Source organism: Mizuhopecten yessoensis, unplaced genomic scaffold (assembly GCF_002113885.1).
Source record: "Mizuhopecten yessoensis strain PY_sf001 unplaced genomic scaffold, ASM211388v2 scaffold6683, whole genome shotgun sequence".
NCBI classification, from domain to species: domain Eukaryota; kingdom Metazoa; phylum Mollusca; class Bivalvia; order Pectinida; family Pectinidae; genus Mizuhopecten; species Mizuhopecten yessoensis.
In genome coordinates this window covers 1,347,213-1,360,745 of record NW_018406672.1, presented here as the reverse complement: position 1 = coordinate 1,360,745, position 13,533 = coordinate 1,347,213, and the positions used below count along the sequence as shown (strand labels likewise).

General features: G+C 34.3%; 1 protein-coding gene across 3 annotated transcripts in view; it reads left to right on the top strand.

The window, feature by feature from the left end:
- The window catches only part of LOC110452433 (glutamate receptor U1-like), a 106,425-nt gene that overhangs the window by 68,138 nt on the left and 24,754 nt on the right, over positions 1-13,533 (top strand). For all 3 annotated transcript variants that reach the window (XM_021500962.1, XM_021500961.1, XM_021500963.1), the window contains exons 4-6: positions 1,259-1,437; positions 4,104-4,157; positions 11,920-12,138. In XM_021500962.1, the coding sequence (XP_021356637.1) occupies positions 1,259-1,437; positions 4,104-4,157; positions 11,920-12,138 (452 nt within the window). The remainder of the gene's footprint in view (positions 1-1,258; positions 1,438-4,103; positions 4,158-11,919; positions 12,139-13,533) is intronic.

The following is a 13,533-nucleotide window of genomic DNA, read 5'->3' as shown; positions in this document are numbered from 1 at the left end:
TTGCCACCTACAAGTGGTGACCAACTTTTATGCATAATTAACTAAAATTTTGTAGAAAAAGATGAAAATATAATCACCCCCTTTTTTGATTTTTTTAAACACTGACACAATTGATATTATTTGTTCATGGTAATTACGCCTTTGACATCACGTGATTTATTTTTGCTATATTTCATACCCCATTAAGATTATCATATAAGCAGGTAAAACGTACATATATGCATAAACAATACAGGTTTTGTCAGTTTACCGTACTATATATTGTTGTAACACAAAAATGTCATGAGGAAGCTGCTGATGTTGTCACGTTATTACGGTCCCCAATCAGCTTCCTGATCTGACAATGTCAGCCATCGGTGCCCACGGAGGCTGGAGTTGACACGTTGTTTGCATGGCTATTCCGGAGTGTGCCACAGACTGGCACGATCTCCGTCACGCTGCCGCCTTGTGACACCACTCTTACAGGGACGCTTTTACCCCACGTAGACCGTGTATGACTTTTGCTGTGTATTTCACTGCAGTGTAAAACAACCGCTTCACATGAAATGTAATTATGGCTCAATCGGCTGGAGGATAAATGCGAGGGTGGTATTAGTGCTATTATTTTTCCAAGTTTAACTCTCTGTAAAGGTCACATGACTTAAGCTTTCGACATCACGACTTTCCTAACGACGTCACCTCTTAGCATTGGTCTGTCCGCTATAAAACCTCTGGCGACAAATTTGCAATAGGAGAGGACAAGTCGATATCAGCGACACTGTCCCCGACTGGGACCGAGTTCCGGAAATGTGTCACCCGTGATTGATTTTTTGATTGCATTACTCTATGTAGTTCCGGCGTCACACCGGAAGTAGTTCTGAATGTCATATGTACTTTCGTACATTGCAACATATTTATTATCACACATTACATATTGTTTGTTTCTAAGTTAAACCTTTTTTTCTAATGCACCAAACTTAATAAATAAAACACGCTATAAATGATAAGTAAATATTGTTAACAGGATGATTACATTAAAGCTATATTTGATAAAAAAATCTTTTATTTAAAAAATCAAAAAAAAATCAATTATCACCTTGTATGCTGTGTACCATAAAATACGTTTGAATACACCATACGGTTACTGCCGCACGCTCTTACAATCGAACAAATCAGATATACTGGAAATATCTTAATTGTCTATGAGAAAAATGTATGAATCAAAATGTAAAACCTTTGGATTTTAACTCATTATAACTAATATTTTTTTCTGTTTCAGCGTCGCAAGTTGTGATTAACTTAATAGGAAATTATACGGATAGGATCAAGGCATTCGACATTCGCTATAACAGTACGAGTGCTAATGTGAGATTAGCACTAAAAGAACTAAGAGATAATTATTATGAGAAATTCATCATTCTGTGCTCTTCCAAGAATGCGGACATTGTCTTAACTCAAGTAAGTATTGTTTTCAGTCCATTTTTGACAACGTCGATTTGCCGCTTGCTACATGTACATAGATTTACATTGGTCAATTAGGTAGTTGACATCTGCCTTATACCTAATACAAGTAAGCAGTGCTCGATATATACCATTTACTTATCAAAAGTAAGTGAAATTCTCGGGCAAATTATAAGGTGACTCTACTTAGTATAATTTTCAATCTACCTATTGTTTAATACAAGTAGGTACTAAACTGTCCATCTCTTAATACATATATATATAAAGCAGACATTCACTTAATACGTTTAAATGACATGTGTATAATTATCTCCAGACGTTACCTGTCATACTATGTAAGTAAGTTTGTTTCCACCAGTTAATGCTAAAGATAAATAAAGGTCAACGTTTATTCAATAATGCGGTTTATTTAAGTAAACAATATTGCTTATTGAAAACAAATATTTTGTTTTGACTTATGTTCTTATTATTGAACATACGAACTTTCTATTCGCTTATCAAAACCTGTCATCTGCTTAGTTCTTAAAAAATGAGAGATAAGACCACCATTCGCTTATTTCCGACATCGTGTGGTGTTTTTTTTTCTTCTTTTCGTTAATTAGCTTAAACAACCATCCAAATATTACCTAAATAACCATCCGCTTTTACAGGTAACATTACGAATCTAGTTCACCTTTGTGCAAAAATAACAGTTTATTACGACCTGCAGGTGATTAGTGTGCAATATAGTATTCTAGTTGATAGTGAGGTACATGTAAGAAGTTTTACGTTATACGTCATAGAAGTGAGTTTGGTTTGGTTTGGTTTAGTATTGTTTAACGACCTATCAACAGCTTTGGTCATTAAAGGACGGCCTCCCCTGTGTCCAAGATGCATGCGTGTAGTGTATGCGTGTGTGTTTTTGGAGGCTACGATATGTTCGTGTTTGTCTCCTTGTGATAGCGCGGAACTGATGCCGACTCCATAGTGCTACCTCACTGAAACATACAGCCGAAGATACCCAGCAGGACACCCATCCGGTCACATTATACTGACAACGGGCGAACCAGTCGTCCAACTCCTAAATTGATGTGCGTTATGCAGGAGTAGAAACTACAAGTTTTACAGACTCTGGTATGTCTCGGCCAGGGAACAGAACCCAAAGCCTTCCTCACAGGGGCAAACGCTCAACTAAAGGCCAAAAGTAAGGCATTGTCAAGGGAGACATTAGGAAGAAGAGAAGTTGTTTAGAAAGATTAGAAAAGATAAGATTCCAAATTTAGTCGCCTATCACGATCATGCAATGGGGACAGCAGGTACGATTCGTACGCCCTACCTGCAGGGACCAGAGAAGTGAGAACTGGTAGCAAATAGTACTTGCAGTCCGGCCGTATCAGGTCAAATAATTTACAGTTATCTTAAATATAGTACACCGTATCACACAAGTCACATACTCTAATCAAGGCAATTAACTTTTGGTATCTGAAATTCTTAAGTATGTCAACATATGTCGATAGCAAATCTTATAAACAATTTGTAATTACATATATCCTGGCGTTTTCTGAAAACAATATTTCATATGAACTGACACACGATGTTTTCCCCTGCTCAGCGCAATATTATGTTTTCCAGAAAAAAGGCAATATATATATAGTTTGCTACTCTTGACATTACTGTTCTTTTTGGACGTGTTGCTTTTTTTGGCTTCAGTAATTTTACTCTGGCATTTACGTGCTTTCGAAAATTGACATTTCTTATAACATAAGCATATTAGTAAGCTCTCTTTATTCAGGACACCAAATATATTATTGAATATTAAACAAAACGCCATACGGTCAGGTTTATACTTCTTCAATGTGAGTTATTAAATAATATTAATGTTTGCATTGACTTTGAATTCGCGGTGTAAGTTTTCTGGCTTTTGTAAATAAATGCCATTTTTGTGCAGCATATTATCCAGTTCTTCATAAATATAGCATGTCCCAGCCTTGTTAGCTATGAATATTACACTGTATAAAAATACCCTTGCATTAAATAGACCAACATTTTGGGTGATTTAGGATATTTACGGCTTTCATCATTTTAATATTTGTTTCACTATCTATCTGAAGTCCAATACATCTTCAAAAAGATAACAATATTCATTGTCTTTGTATTTAATGTTTTATCCGTTTAGTGTTACTAATGGCCAATGACCTCATTTTTAACAGAGCTTATTAGCTGTTCTCCGAACCGTGTCACTCACTAGTTTCAGACCTATCGAGAGATAGCTATTTGATATATTAACTATGAAATTGCTTGTTGCCTTTTGTCACGCGATTTCTGAAGTCACTATTGTAATTTATTGGTGCTGTTGGATAATAAAGGTGTCTGTGTAGAGATATTGTGTGGGCAACTGTTTTGCTTGGCTTACATACAGTTCTACGGGGCACTAGCGGGGTACCAGTTTTGAATTTTATAACAAATTTTCACTTGCCTTACCCTGCCAATAGCCAAACACTCATTGAAGTTTCCATACGCAAATATCACCGCTACCCATGTATTTGCTATAGTACTGGGTACTATGTTTAACTACTTATGCGTTGTGTTATTATCGAATTGATTCTGTATTGACCGGTATTATGTTGAAGTATATGTACATATTATATAACTTTGTTACTCACTTACTCGATTTTGTCTTTCAGGCGTTGTATTTAAGTTTACTTTCCCGTCCAAATACATGGCTGGTTGTTAACATGGTGAGTGTATATGTAAAAATCAGGACCATTATTTTCGAATATAGTTGTATCAACCCGTTAAGGCATAATGTGATGTAACATTTAATTTCAAATTCGATTTTTGATCGGATGTATCTGTCGAAAGTTGAGAATGTTCATAATATGAATCTGGTTTTGACCATTTTACAAAGGTAAACGTCCGGTTTTAAAGTTTATCTACTTAAGATATCTAAATATCTATTGAAGCCAAAAGTGTTTGATAAAACTATTAAAAAACATCGTTATCAAAGTAGATGTTGTTTTTATATATCATTAAATACATGTTAAGCACTGGAATTTATCTACAGGATAAAATTTCAGGGACGCTAACGAATTCCGCGAGGTTTAAACAATTGACGGATTTTATACAATTGTGAAGATTCAATTTCCATGGTGGAAGATTACACGCTGTCATTATGAAAGTCATAGTTTAAATGGAATCTTAATTTCGAGGTAATTTGGGAGGCCGCAACCAAAAGCGAAATACAATAACAAGGATAAACAGCAGTTGTTTATTCATGTTTAAACAAACACGCTTTGACTTGGTCGATATACCATCATTGAAGCACATTGTCCGGGGGAAAGAGGTTTGTGTTTTTAGGAATTGTAATTTCGAAAAAACACCAGAACAGTAGTATGGACCTTTTTTGGTTTATAAAAGGTTAGGGTATAATGCATCATCTCTTAAATGCACTGTCGGCAATTTCTTTTTAATGATTAATTGGAAAATGTTGTAATACACTGACTTTCATCACTGTAATAAGCTGACTGCACAAAAAAATAATTGGTTTTGCAAGGAACAAGCATTTTTTGACAAATAGAAATACAATGGAAGTGTTTCAAAACGAAATTTGAATTTTGACACACACTCTTGTGTTTAGTTAATATCTTTTTACAAACAGACATTGGAATAAAGGAAAGTCTTGTCCCTTTCTGTTAAAGTTACACTGGCGATTTGTGTTCGATGACGATTCATTATAAAATTTACTTAATATTCTGTATTAATATCGAAGAACGGACATTGACTTGATAAGTACTTTTCTCATCACAGGATTTGCTAAGCCTAAAAAATCGTATCCCAAGGGTTGATATCATTCCGCCTCCATAACAGAAGAGTGACTTATTATTATTTTTCTCATTAACTTTCCTACCATAAAAATCAGTTGTACTTAAAAGCACAATGCACCGCGCCCAAATCAAGGCGCATAAATAACTGATAAAGTTAATGACATTGGTCTCCTCGCATCTTTTGTTTTTACATCTCGTCTTCGATTATTTCCATGTGAAAAAAAACAGCCATCTTCAATTCGTTTTACGTTTGCTTTGTTACACTGCATTCAATGATTATTTAAAGATGATGTTTTTAAAATATCAGCACATTTGAGCCTGTCAACTTTGCTTAAAAAAAACGGAAAGGTAAAAAAAAAAGGAAAGAAAAGCATTATTGGAAAAAATGGTATATCTCAGCCTAAGGTTTCAAATTTTTGAAAACACAAGCCTAAGGCTTACTGTCAAGTAATGGCATAACTAGTTCTTACTCTTTCTTCTAAAATTGAATTGGCGGCAGAAATATTGCTATGTTTACCGATTACCTATTACTTCATACGAGTGTTATAAACCAAAACCTTCATTTACATAACGTCACTACTTCATTTATCTTGTGTTAACACCCATTTGATGGTGGTTGTGTAAATTGTCTTCCAGTATATAATGCAGTTCATTCACTTTTAAAGAATTGAAACAATGATTCTACCTGCGATTCGCTGATATTTTGTAAAGCGGCTACATGGAAATCAAATGCTTTGAAAGGCTAGAATGTCAGATAAGCGTTTGGCCAATCATGCTTGATACGATCTCTGGTATGCCTCATACCCATATCTAATTGTTCGTGATTTCTTGACCAAAGTCACTCAATCTAAACCATATGTCCTTCAGTAACGAATAATTAACATTAAATCCTGTCTATCACTTGTTTACCGCTGTGATAAAACGTTTTTTTCTGGATTGTTAATTGGTGGAGGTGGAAATGTACCGCAACAGTAATCGCCCTTCATTTGTGTTCTTTTGTGGCACTCTGTGCGTGGTAATCCCTGTCGATATGCTTTTATTGTGCTCCGCCGCTGATACATTAGGTTCGCCAGACGATCTATATTAGAACAATCGAACGCTGTTTTATTTCAAATCAACTGACAAACCTCGAGCGCTTAAGCCTCTGCGACATTATATAGATTATTGCCAGGATGTTTAGCTTTGATTTTGTTTGGTTGTATTGAAAATGTAGAAACTACTAATGCATTTTCTAAAAAACTCAATCATATTACCCAATGTCCATTGGAATGACACATGAAGTAATTTCCGTTTTTCATGTAGCTGAACTTATTGAGTTAATCGGAAATCACTTTGAAAATTAATAGTTAAACCCATCGTATATGGATAATGTCATTTCAAAATCGATGATGGGCTTACAACATAATGTTTGTTTCGCATTTTTTCGCATTTTTTTTTTTTTTTTTTTTTGTGTATCAATGTCGTGAGAACTGTGAATAGTATTGTTAAGCAGTAATGATCAAAAACAGTACTCAATTAGAAAATGAGGGAGAATATAAAGGATTGATGTAAGATGCAGTTATGTAACCTATTTTAAAAGAGGAGTAATTAAGTTGAACCTAACATAACAATTTACATATAGCAAAGAGTTTTACTACATTAAATGTTTTCTTCAAAAGAGTTCAATGAAAGCGCTATAATAAATGTGCCTCTTAAACAAATACCCAAACAATGGTGTACCAAACCTATTACCAAAGGTGAAATTGATTACTCAACATGGAACAAACATGTTTTTCACTTTCAGGTAAGCATGATGTAGCAACCTATCTTTATCGAGCGTCTGTCAACTTGTTGAATTTATATGGATGCAATACTTTGTATGGCATTTTTTTAATAGGCGTCAAAGCATAAATATCTGTCGTAAATAAAGTTATTTTAGAAAGTTTTGACAGTTTTTAACACTTAACATGGTGTTCAAAATCTGTAACTTCAACATTTTCATGATTCGATGTTATGTAATCCCAAGAAGCAGAAATGTAATGCTATACCCTATCCTCCTCAAAGAGAACTTTTCTTTACTAAGAAGCAAGTGCAATATCGTTAAAAATGGCATTTTAGATTGCATGTTAATGAATTGGTGATACATTTAAGTTAAGTCGCCGTTCTTTCTGAATAAATATCTTTATGATATTTTTCAAAAGTTGCGAGAGATAACTACAACATAAACCAATGAATTAAGATATGTTAACACACATATAACCTTAAATTATCACTGTTAAGTTGTTTCAATCCTTACAGCGCGATTGCAATGTTTTGCAGCCATTGTTCAGGAATTGCTCTTCATAAGTAATCCCCTGACATCAGATAGTATAACCGCTGATAGACGCATTCGTGACATTTCTATTAACGAACACAGAAAACGTGAATCTATCTGAGCCATGCAATATTCGAATTAATCTTATTTCCATATGTTCAGCAAAAGATGTATAATATTAATCTACTTATTTCTTCTACCATTCCCCAGCAGTGCACGTATGCATTGATTTCCGCCTTTGGGTAACGTTAAGATAATGTTATTTATCAGATGGTTAACAACAAAGACGTACAGTATCACAAATAGAAGATTATCACACTTACTGAGAGAACGTGCTTCACGTTTACACATTAAATCCTCAACACAGAATTTGTCGGTATCCCTTGCCCTGTTATTACCTGTAATTGGACGTTGTTCGACGCGCGTAACCTCATTAACGTTAGGCTAACGACGTATCTAGGAGGAGGGGAATGTCCTTAACGATACGTTCAAATATACTATTATCGCGATTACGTTTTCCTCAATCTCTCAGTAACTAACTGTCTCAAGGATTTTCTCAAGGTCTGGCAAATGAAATGATTATTCACACACCACACTGTACCTTAGAATCATGTGATTTTTGTGTGGAAACGTTTATCGAGAGAGTGCTGAATGGTGTCATTTCTTCAAACTGAATCGATATATGTATTACAGCGTTAAATGCTTAAGGGGAATCAATGCATTACCGTCCTGTCCGTCGTTATGTGCCAAGATAAATCCGTACACTAAATGTTCAATGTAAACTGGCTTTTTTTGCCTCTCGCGTACCTTATGATTTCATTGATTACATTATTTGTATTATGCAACTTCTTACCGCACTATGAAACCAAGTTATATGATTTCTAAGTCCGTATTCAAACTTATTGAACAGTAATTATTCATCATCAGAAGTTAATTGCACACTTGCCAATATTCAGAATTTAAATATATTTAGCTTTAAACATAAACTTGTTGCCAATAAAATTAAACAATGGATAGGGCACAAGTTTTTACAATTTATCACAGCCTTCTCCCGTCATACATTTACAATTATATGTCAACAATAATAATAGGCATAAACATAATGTAGATATATTTAAATATATATTGAATTAAGTACCGGAATGTGACCGGTACAGGTTACGGGGCTAAACACCTTCCCTCAACAATGGGACAAACCTTTCTGTAAAAGGGAATATTCATGAGACGAATATCCCTTTTCAAATGTTTACATAAAGTGCATATATGCAATGACAAACTACAAGCGAATAAAAAAGGAAACGTTTTTGAATTTATTTATTATAATATACAACTCAATGTCTTGGGCCATTTTTTTCTTCTAGACCATGCATATAAATATATGTATACTCTCTTTCCCACTTTCACTGTCTCCATAAGCTAACATTTAGTATGTCATATTAACCATCACACACAATAAACTGTATGGCAAAACCACTACGTGTACATGTAGAATATGTGTCAATAAGGAACGTGTTGATATACTTGATAATTATACTTTTCAGTACTTTACAGAGATTACAGCATACTTGTAAATGGACCTTTTTATGCTGAGACAACTTTTCTTTAATCGGTTCCTTTTGTCCGAAACAGAAGCCGTAGTAATCGGCAGCACGCGCCATTTTTACAACGTAATCAAATATTTTTTCCCCTGTTTTCAATACGTATTCCGATTCTATTTGAAGTCGAAAATTTCTTCCTTATAGAGAAAAGGTTGTTACATGATCATACATTCTAAGTCAACATCATATGAAAACATGAACTGTTGAAAAATTACGATTTAAAAAAAAAAAAATAGTTATGCGATCCTATTTACACGAAGTGGGTTTGTCTTCCTCAGTTATTCATCCTTGGCCGTCATTTTGACATTTTTAATTTAGCTGCGATAACGTAGCTTTCTGACGAAGAGCGATTTTTTTTATATATTGCGTCGTCGCGCCAGAGGAGGCCGGGTATTATATTAGTACTAATTTAAATCTTGCATGTCAAAACAAAAACAAAATCGTTTTATTCAGCAATATAATTAAATCATACCATTTTACTGATCCCGGTAATATTATAAATTATGTAAATCTAATAACGTACCTTACGTATCTCATTTGACCCCGAGCACCGACAGAGGATCAGAGAACAGAATACGCCGTGGCCATCACAACAGTTATCCCTTGGAGGCCCCATGGCAAAATGAAACTAACCAGTCACTTATCTCTTTCGTTCGCATAAACCACTGTATAATTATAAAAAACACAAAGTAAACTCTCTCCGATTCATGCCCATTAACATATTAAACTAAGTTCATATGTGTGCAAACTCACACAATGATACTAGCGAGGTTAATAGTTTTAGATATTTATTCATAACATTAACAGCGCTAGCATTTCTGTCGATTTTATGTCAGCTCAACCGGCCGCTATCCGGAAGAATACATGCACCGTACTAACTGCTAGGGCAGTTATTTTCTGCTTTGAATACTTCCCACTGGCAATATTGATTCCGTAACGTACCCCTTGCGCTATCTTTTGACCATTTGACAATTTTTCGCTTCGTAGCTGATACGGTACAACACTTTTCTTTCGCTTACTTCACACGGCACGTCATTTTGTTTACAAGGAAATGGTGTGCTATGCGCATGCGCTAGTAGAGGGAAATCCCTGAACAAAACGTTGGTCAGACAGGTAGAATTACCGATAAATATCTTAGATTTAATCATTTTATGAATCTATTTCAGCCAAATCCGATCGTTATTTTCCATAAGGAGTCTCATTTGATATGTTTATATAGTATTTGAAAAAAAGACACAGAAAAATGTTACTTCAGCGTGATGCCCCTTTAAGGTAAACAAAGAAGTCAGTAAGAATTATAACATTTATTAAAATATTCTATTGAAATAAACTGAACAGATTGGGGTTGATTTATTTCGAGTTTTATAACAGACTTTGATTGAATTGAGAAACACTTCGTTTTATGTGTCCTTTTCTTGGCTTACATCCATAAAATTATTCTTTTACTCGTGTTTGTTAATATAATACTCAGCATAATTTCTTTTGCTATTTAAAGCTTATCTATGAAACTTTAAATGGTGTTTCGATATGTTTTGTAACTATTGAACAATACATCGTAAGTATCTGTTTTACATGTGTGTACCTTGTGATCGCAATGTAATCCATATAATGATGGCGCCAAGGATAATAGTTTGGCCTGGAGATTTGTGTTGCATACTGCACCGACCACAAAAGCTATTTTACATTTAGACGACAAACAAAGTAATTTTCTATTTATAACCCCAGCGTACAAGGCAATTTTCACTTTACATGAGTCGTGAAATATGCACACGCATATCGTAATTGGTTCCAATGCATGTAAAATTGGTTTATATATTTTTCATATGACACTCGTTATTGAGAGTGCACAAAATAGATTGTAGCTTAGTATTCTTGTTTGGTTTTGTTAGAGATGGCTTAACATAAAAGGAAAAGCAGGAGTTTATTGCTCAGCTACCTGAATGGGGTAGTAGAAATATCAACCTTTCAATACTCATATTGACACAATTCGTCTACTACAATTATGTCAATACAGTAAATAAAGTATCTTTTTTCTAAAGCAGTAGGAGATTGTTTTTAATTTTACACATATGTTATTTGAATAAACAGTTGCTTATTGGCGAATGTTTGATATCACGATTCTATTCCGACGGATGTTATCGCGATAATTAAATTTCGCAAAAGAGGAGAAAAAAACTAACTTGTTCAAATTTGTCTGAGAGAAAAAGCGATGATATATCTGAATTTGTGATCGACTTTCCTTGTGAATCAATAAAGAAATGTAAATATATTTGATAGAATATCTACCTTGTCATCCAAGCATGATATATTGATAACTCGACGATTATGTAACATGCTTGTTTATATTTTTGTTTGCGACACCTAGCTACGAAAGGTTGAATTACTTACCATCCTCTGGAGATTCAAACTAGTAAAACTAGGATGACTTCCTCCTTGCTTCGTTTATGTAGAGGTTGCGGTTTGAAGGAAAACATTCCTTACTCAACCTTCAATTCATGAGAGCAATTTTCAAAGAACAATTAGAAATACACAATATTAACCGATCTTCAGGATACAAAAAAAAAAGATCTTTTGATGGCCCGAAACATTATTTATGTAAGAAAGTTGTTGACTTGTTTTTAATTTAGGATTGCATTCTCGCAACCTACTCAGTATCTACAAAGTTTTTATTTTACATGTACATTTCTGATCGGTTACGTTTAATAGGATGAACACATGTATTTAAATATTCTTGATTGTTATATAAGTAAATAGTTCTTATTGCTTGATTTGTTTTTATTTTTAGGTAGTGGACGACATAGCCTTAGATAAGTACATAGATTCCAGAGCCAACATGACGTCTTTGTCACTCATGCTTGACGCCAACACTAGCTTCTGTGCCTTGACCGGGTCGAACTGGACACTGACCAATGCTGTATACCACGACTCATTAAAAATTTATCAGGCAATGCTTGACTTCAACAACGGATCAGGCAGATTTGCAATGCTCAAGACACTACGACAGGTAACTATAACTATTGGTGTTCTTTAGCATGCATGCTGCCTATATATGTAGTTCCATAAATGTATAAGCGTAAAAAAATGTAACCCCACATCATTTCATTTATTGTATGAAGATGCTGTATATGTATTGCACTTTTACCTTCAATAAAATACATGTCATTATGACGCTATACATCATTGTCTAATTAGGATGACAATGGCATAACTGAAGAGTATTTCAACTACATGCAGTACTTATAGAAAGGTTAAACAAATTATACAAATGTGCATTGCAGTTATAAACTGTTGGTCTCCTTGACAAGTTGACTATAGCTATATACAAATAGAAGTAATATTATGATGGTTGTTAAGAATTCTAACTTTAGTAAATTATAGTCTCCAAGGCATGTTAGCTGCAGCTATAGACATGTAGCCGTTTAGTTCAGTTAAACTGTAGTTATAGACAGATTGACTCTTAGTTTGGTTTGACTGAAGTTATAGATAGATGGCAGCCACTGACAGGTACTTAAGTTTGACTGTAATTAAAGGAAGATGCAGTATACGTTTGATTTGACTAGTTATAGGAAGGTGGTCTCTAGTTCGGTTTGACTGTAGTTACAATGCATATGACAGCAATAGACATGTGGTCTGTAAGTAAGGTTTGACTGTGGTTACAATTTTTATAACAGCTATAGACAGATGGTCTGGAAGTTAGGTTTGACTGTAGTTACAATATATATGACAGCTATAGACAGATTGTCTGTAAGGTAGGTTTGACTGTAGTTACAATATATATGACAGCTATAGACAGATGGCCTGTAAGTTAGGTTTGACTGTATTTACAATGTATATGACAGTTATAGACAGGTGGTCTGAAAGTTAGGTTTGACTATGGTTATAATGTATATGACAACTATAGACAGGTTGTCTGTAAGTTAGGTTTGACTATGGTTATAATGTATATGACAACTATAGACAGGTTGTCTGTAAGTTAGGTTTGACTTTGGTTATAATGTATATAACAGCTATAGACAGATTGTCTGTAAGGTAGGTTTGACTGTAGTTACAATATATATGACAGCTATAGACAGATTGTCTGTAAGCTAGGTTTGACTGTAGTTACAATATATATGACAGCTATAGACAGATTGTCTGTAAGTTAGGTTTTACTGTAGTTACAATGTATATGACAGATATAGACAGATGGTCTGTAAGTGAGGTTTGGCTGTAGTTACAATGTAAATGACAACTATACACAGATTGTCTGTAAGTTCGGTTTGACTGTAGTTACAATGTATATGACAGTTATAGACAGGCGGTCTGAAAGTTCGGTTTGACTGTGGTTATAATGTATATGACAACTATAGACAGATGGTCTGAAAGTTAGGTTTGACTATGGTTATAATGTATATAACAG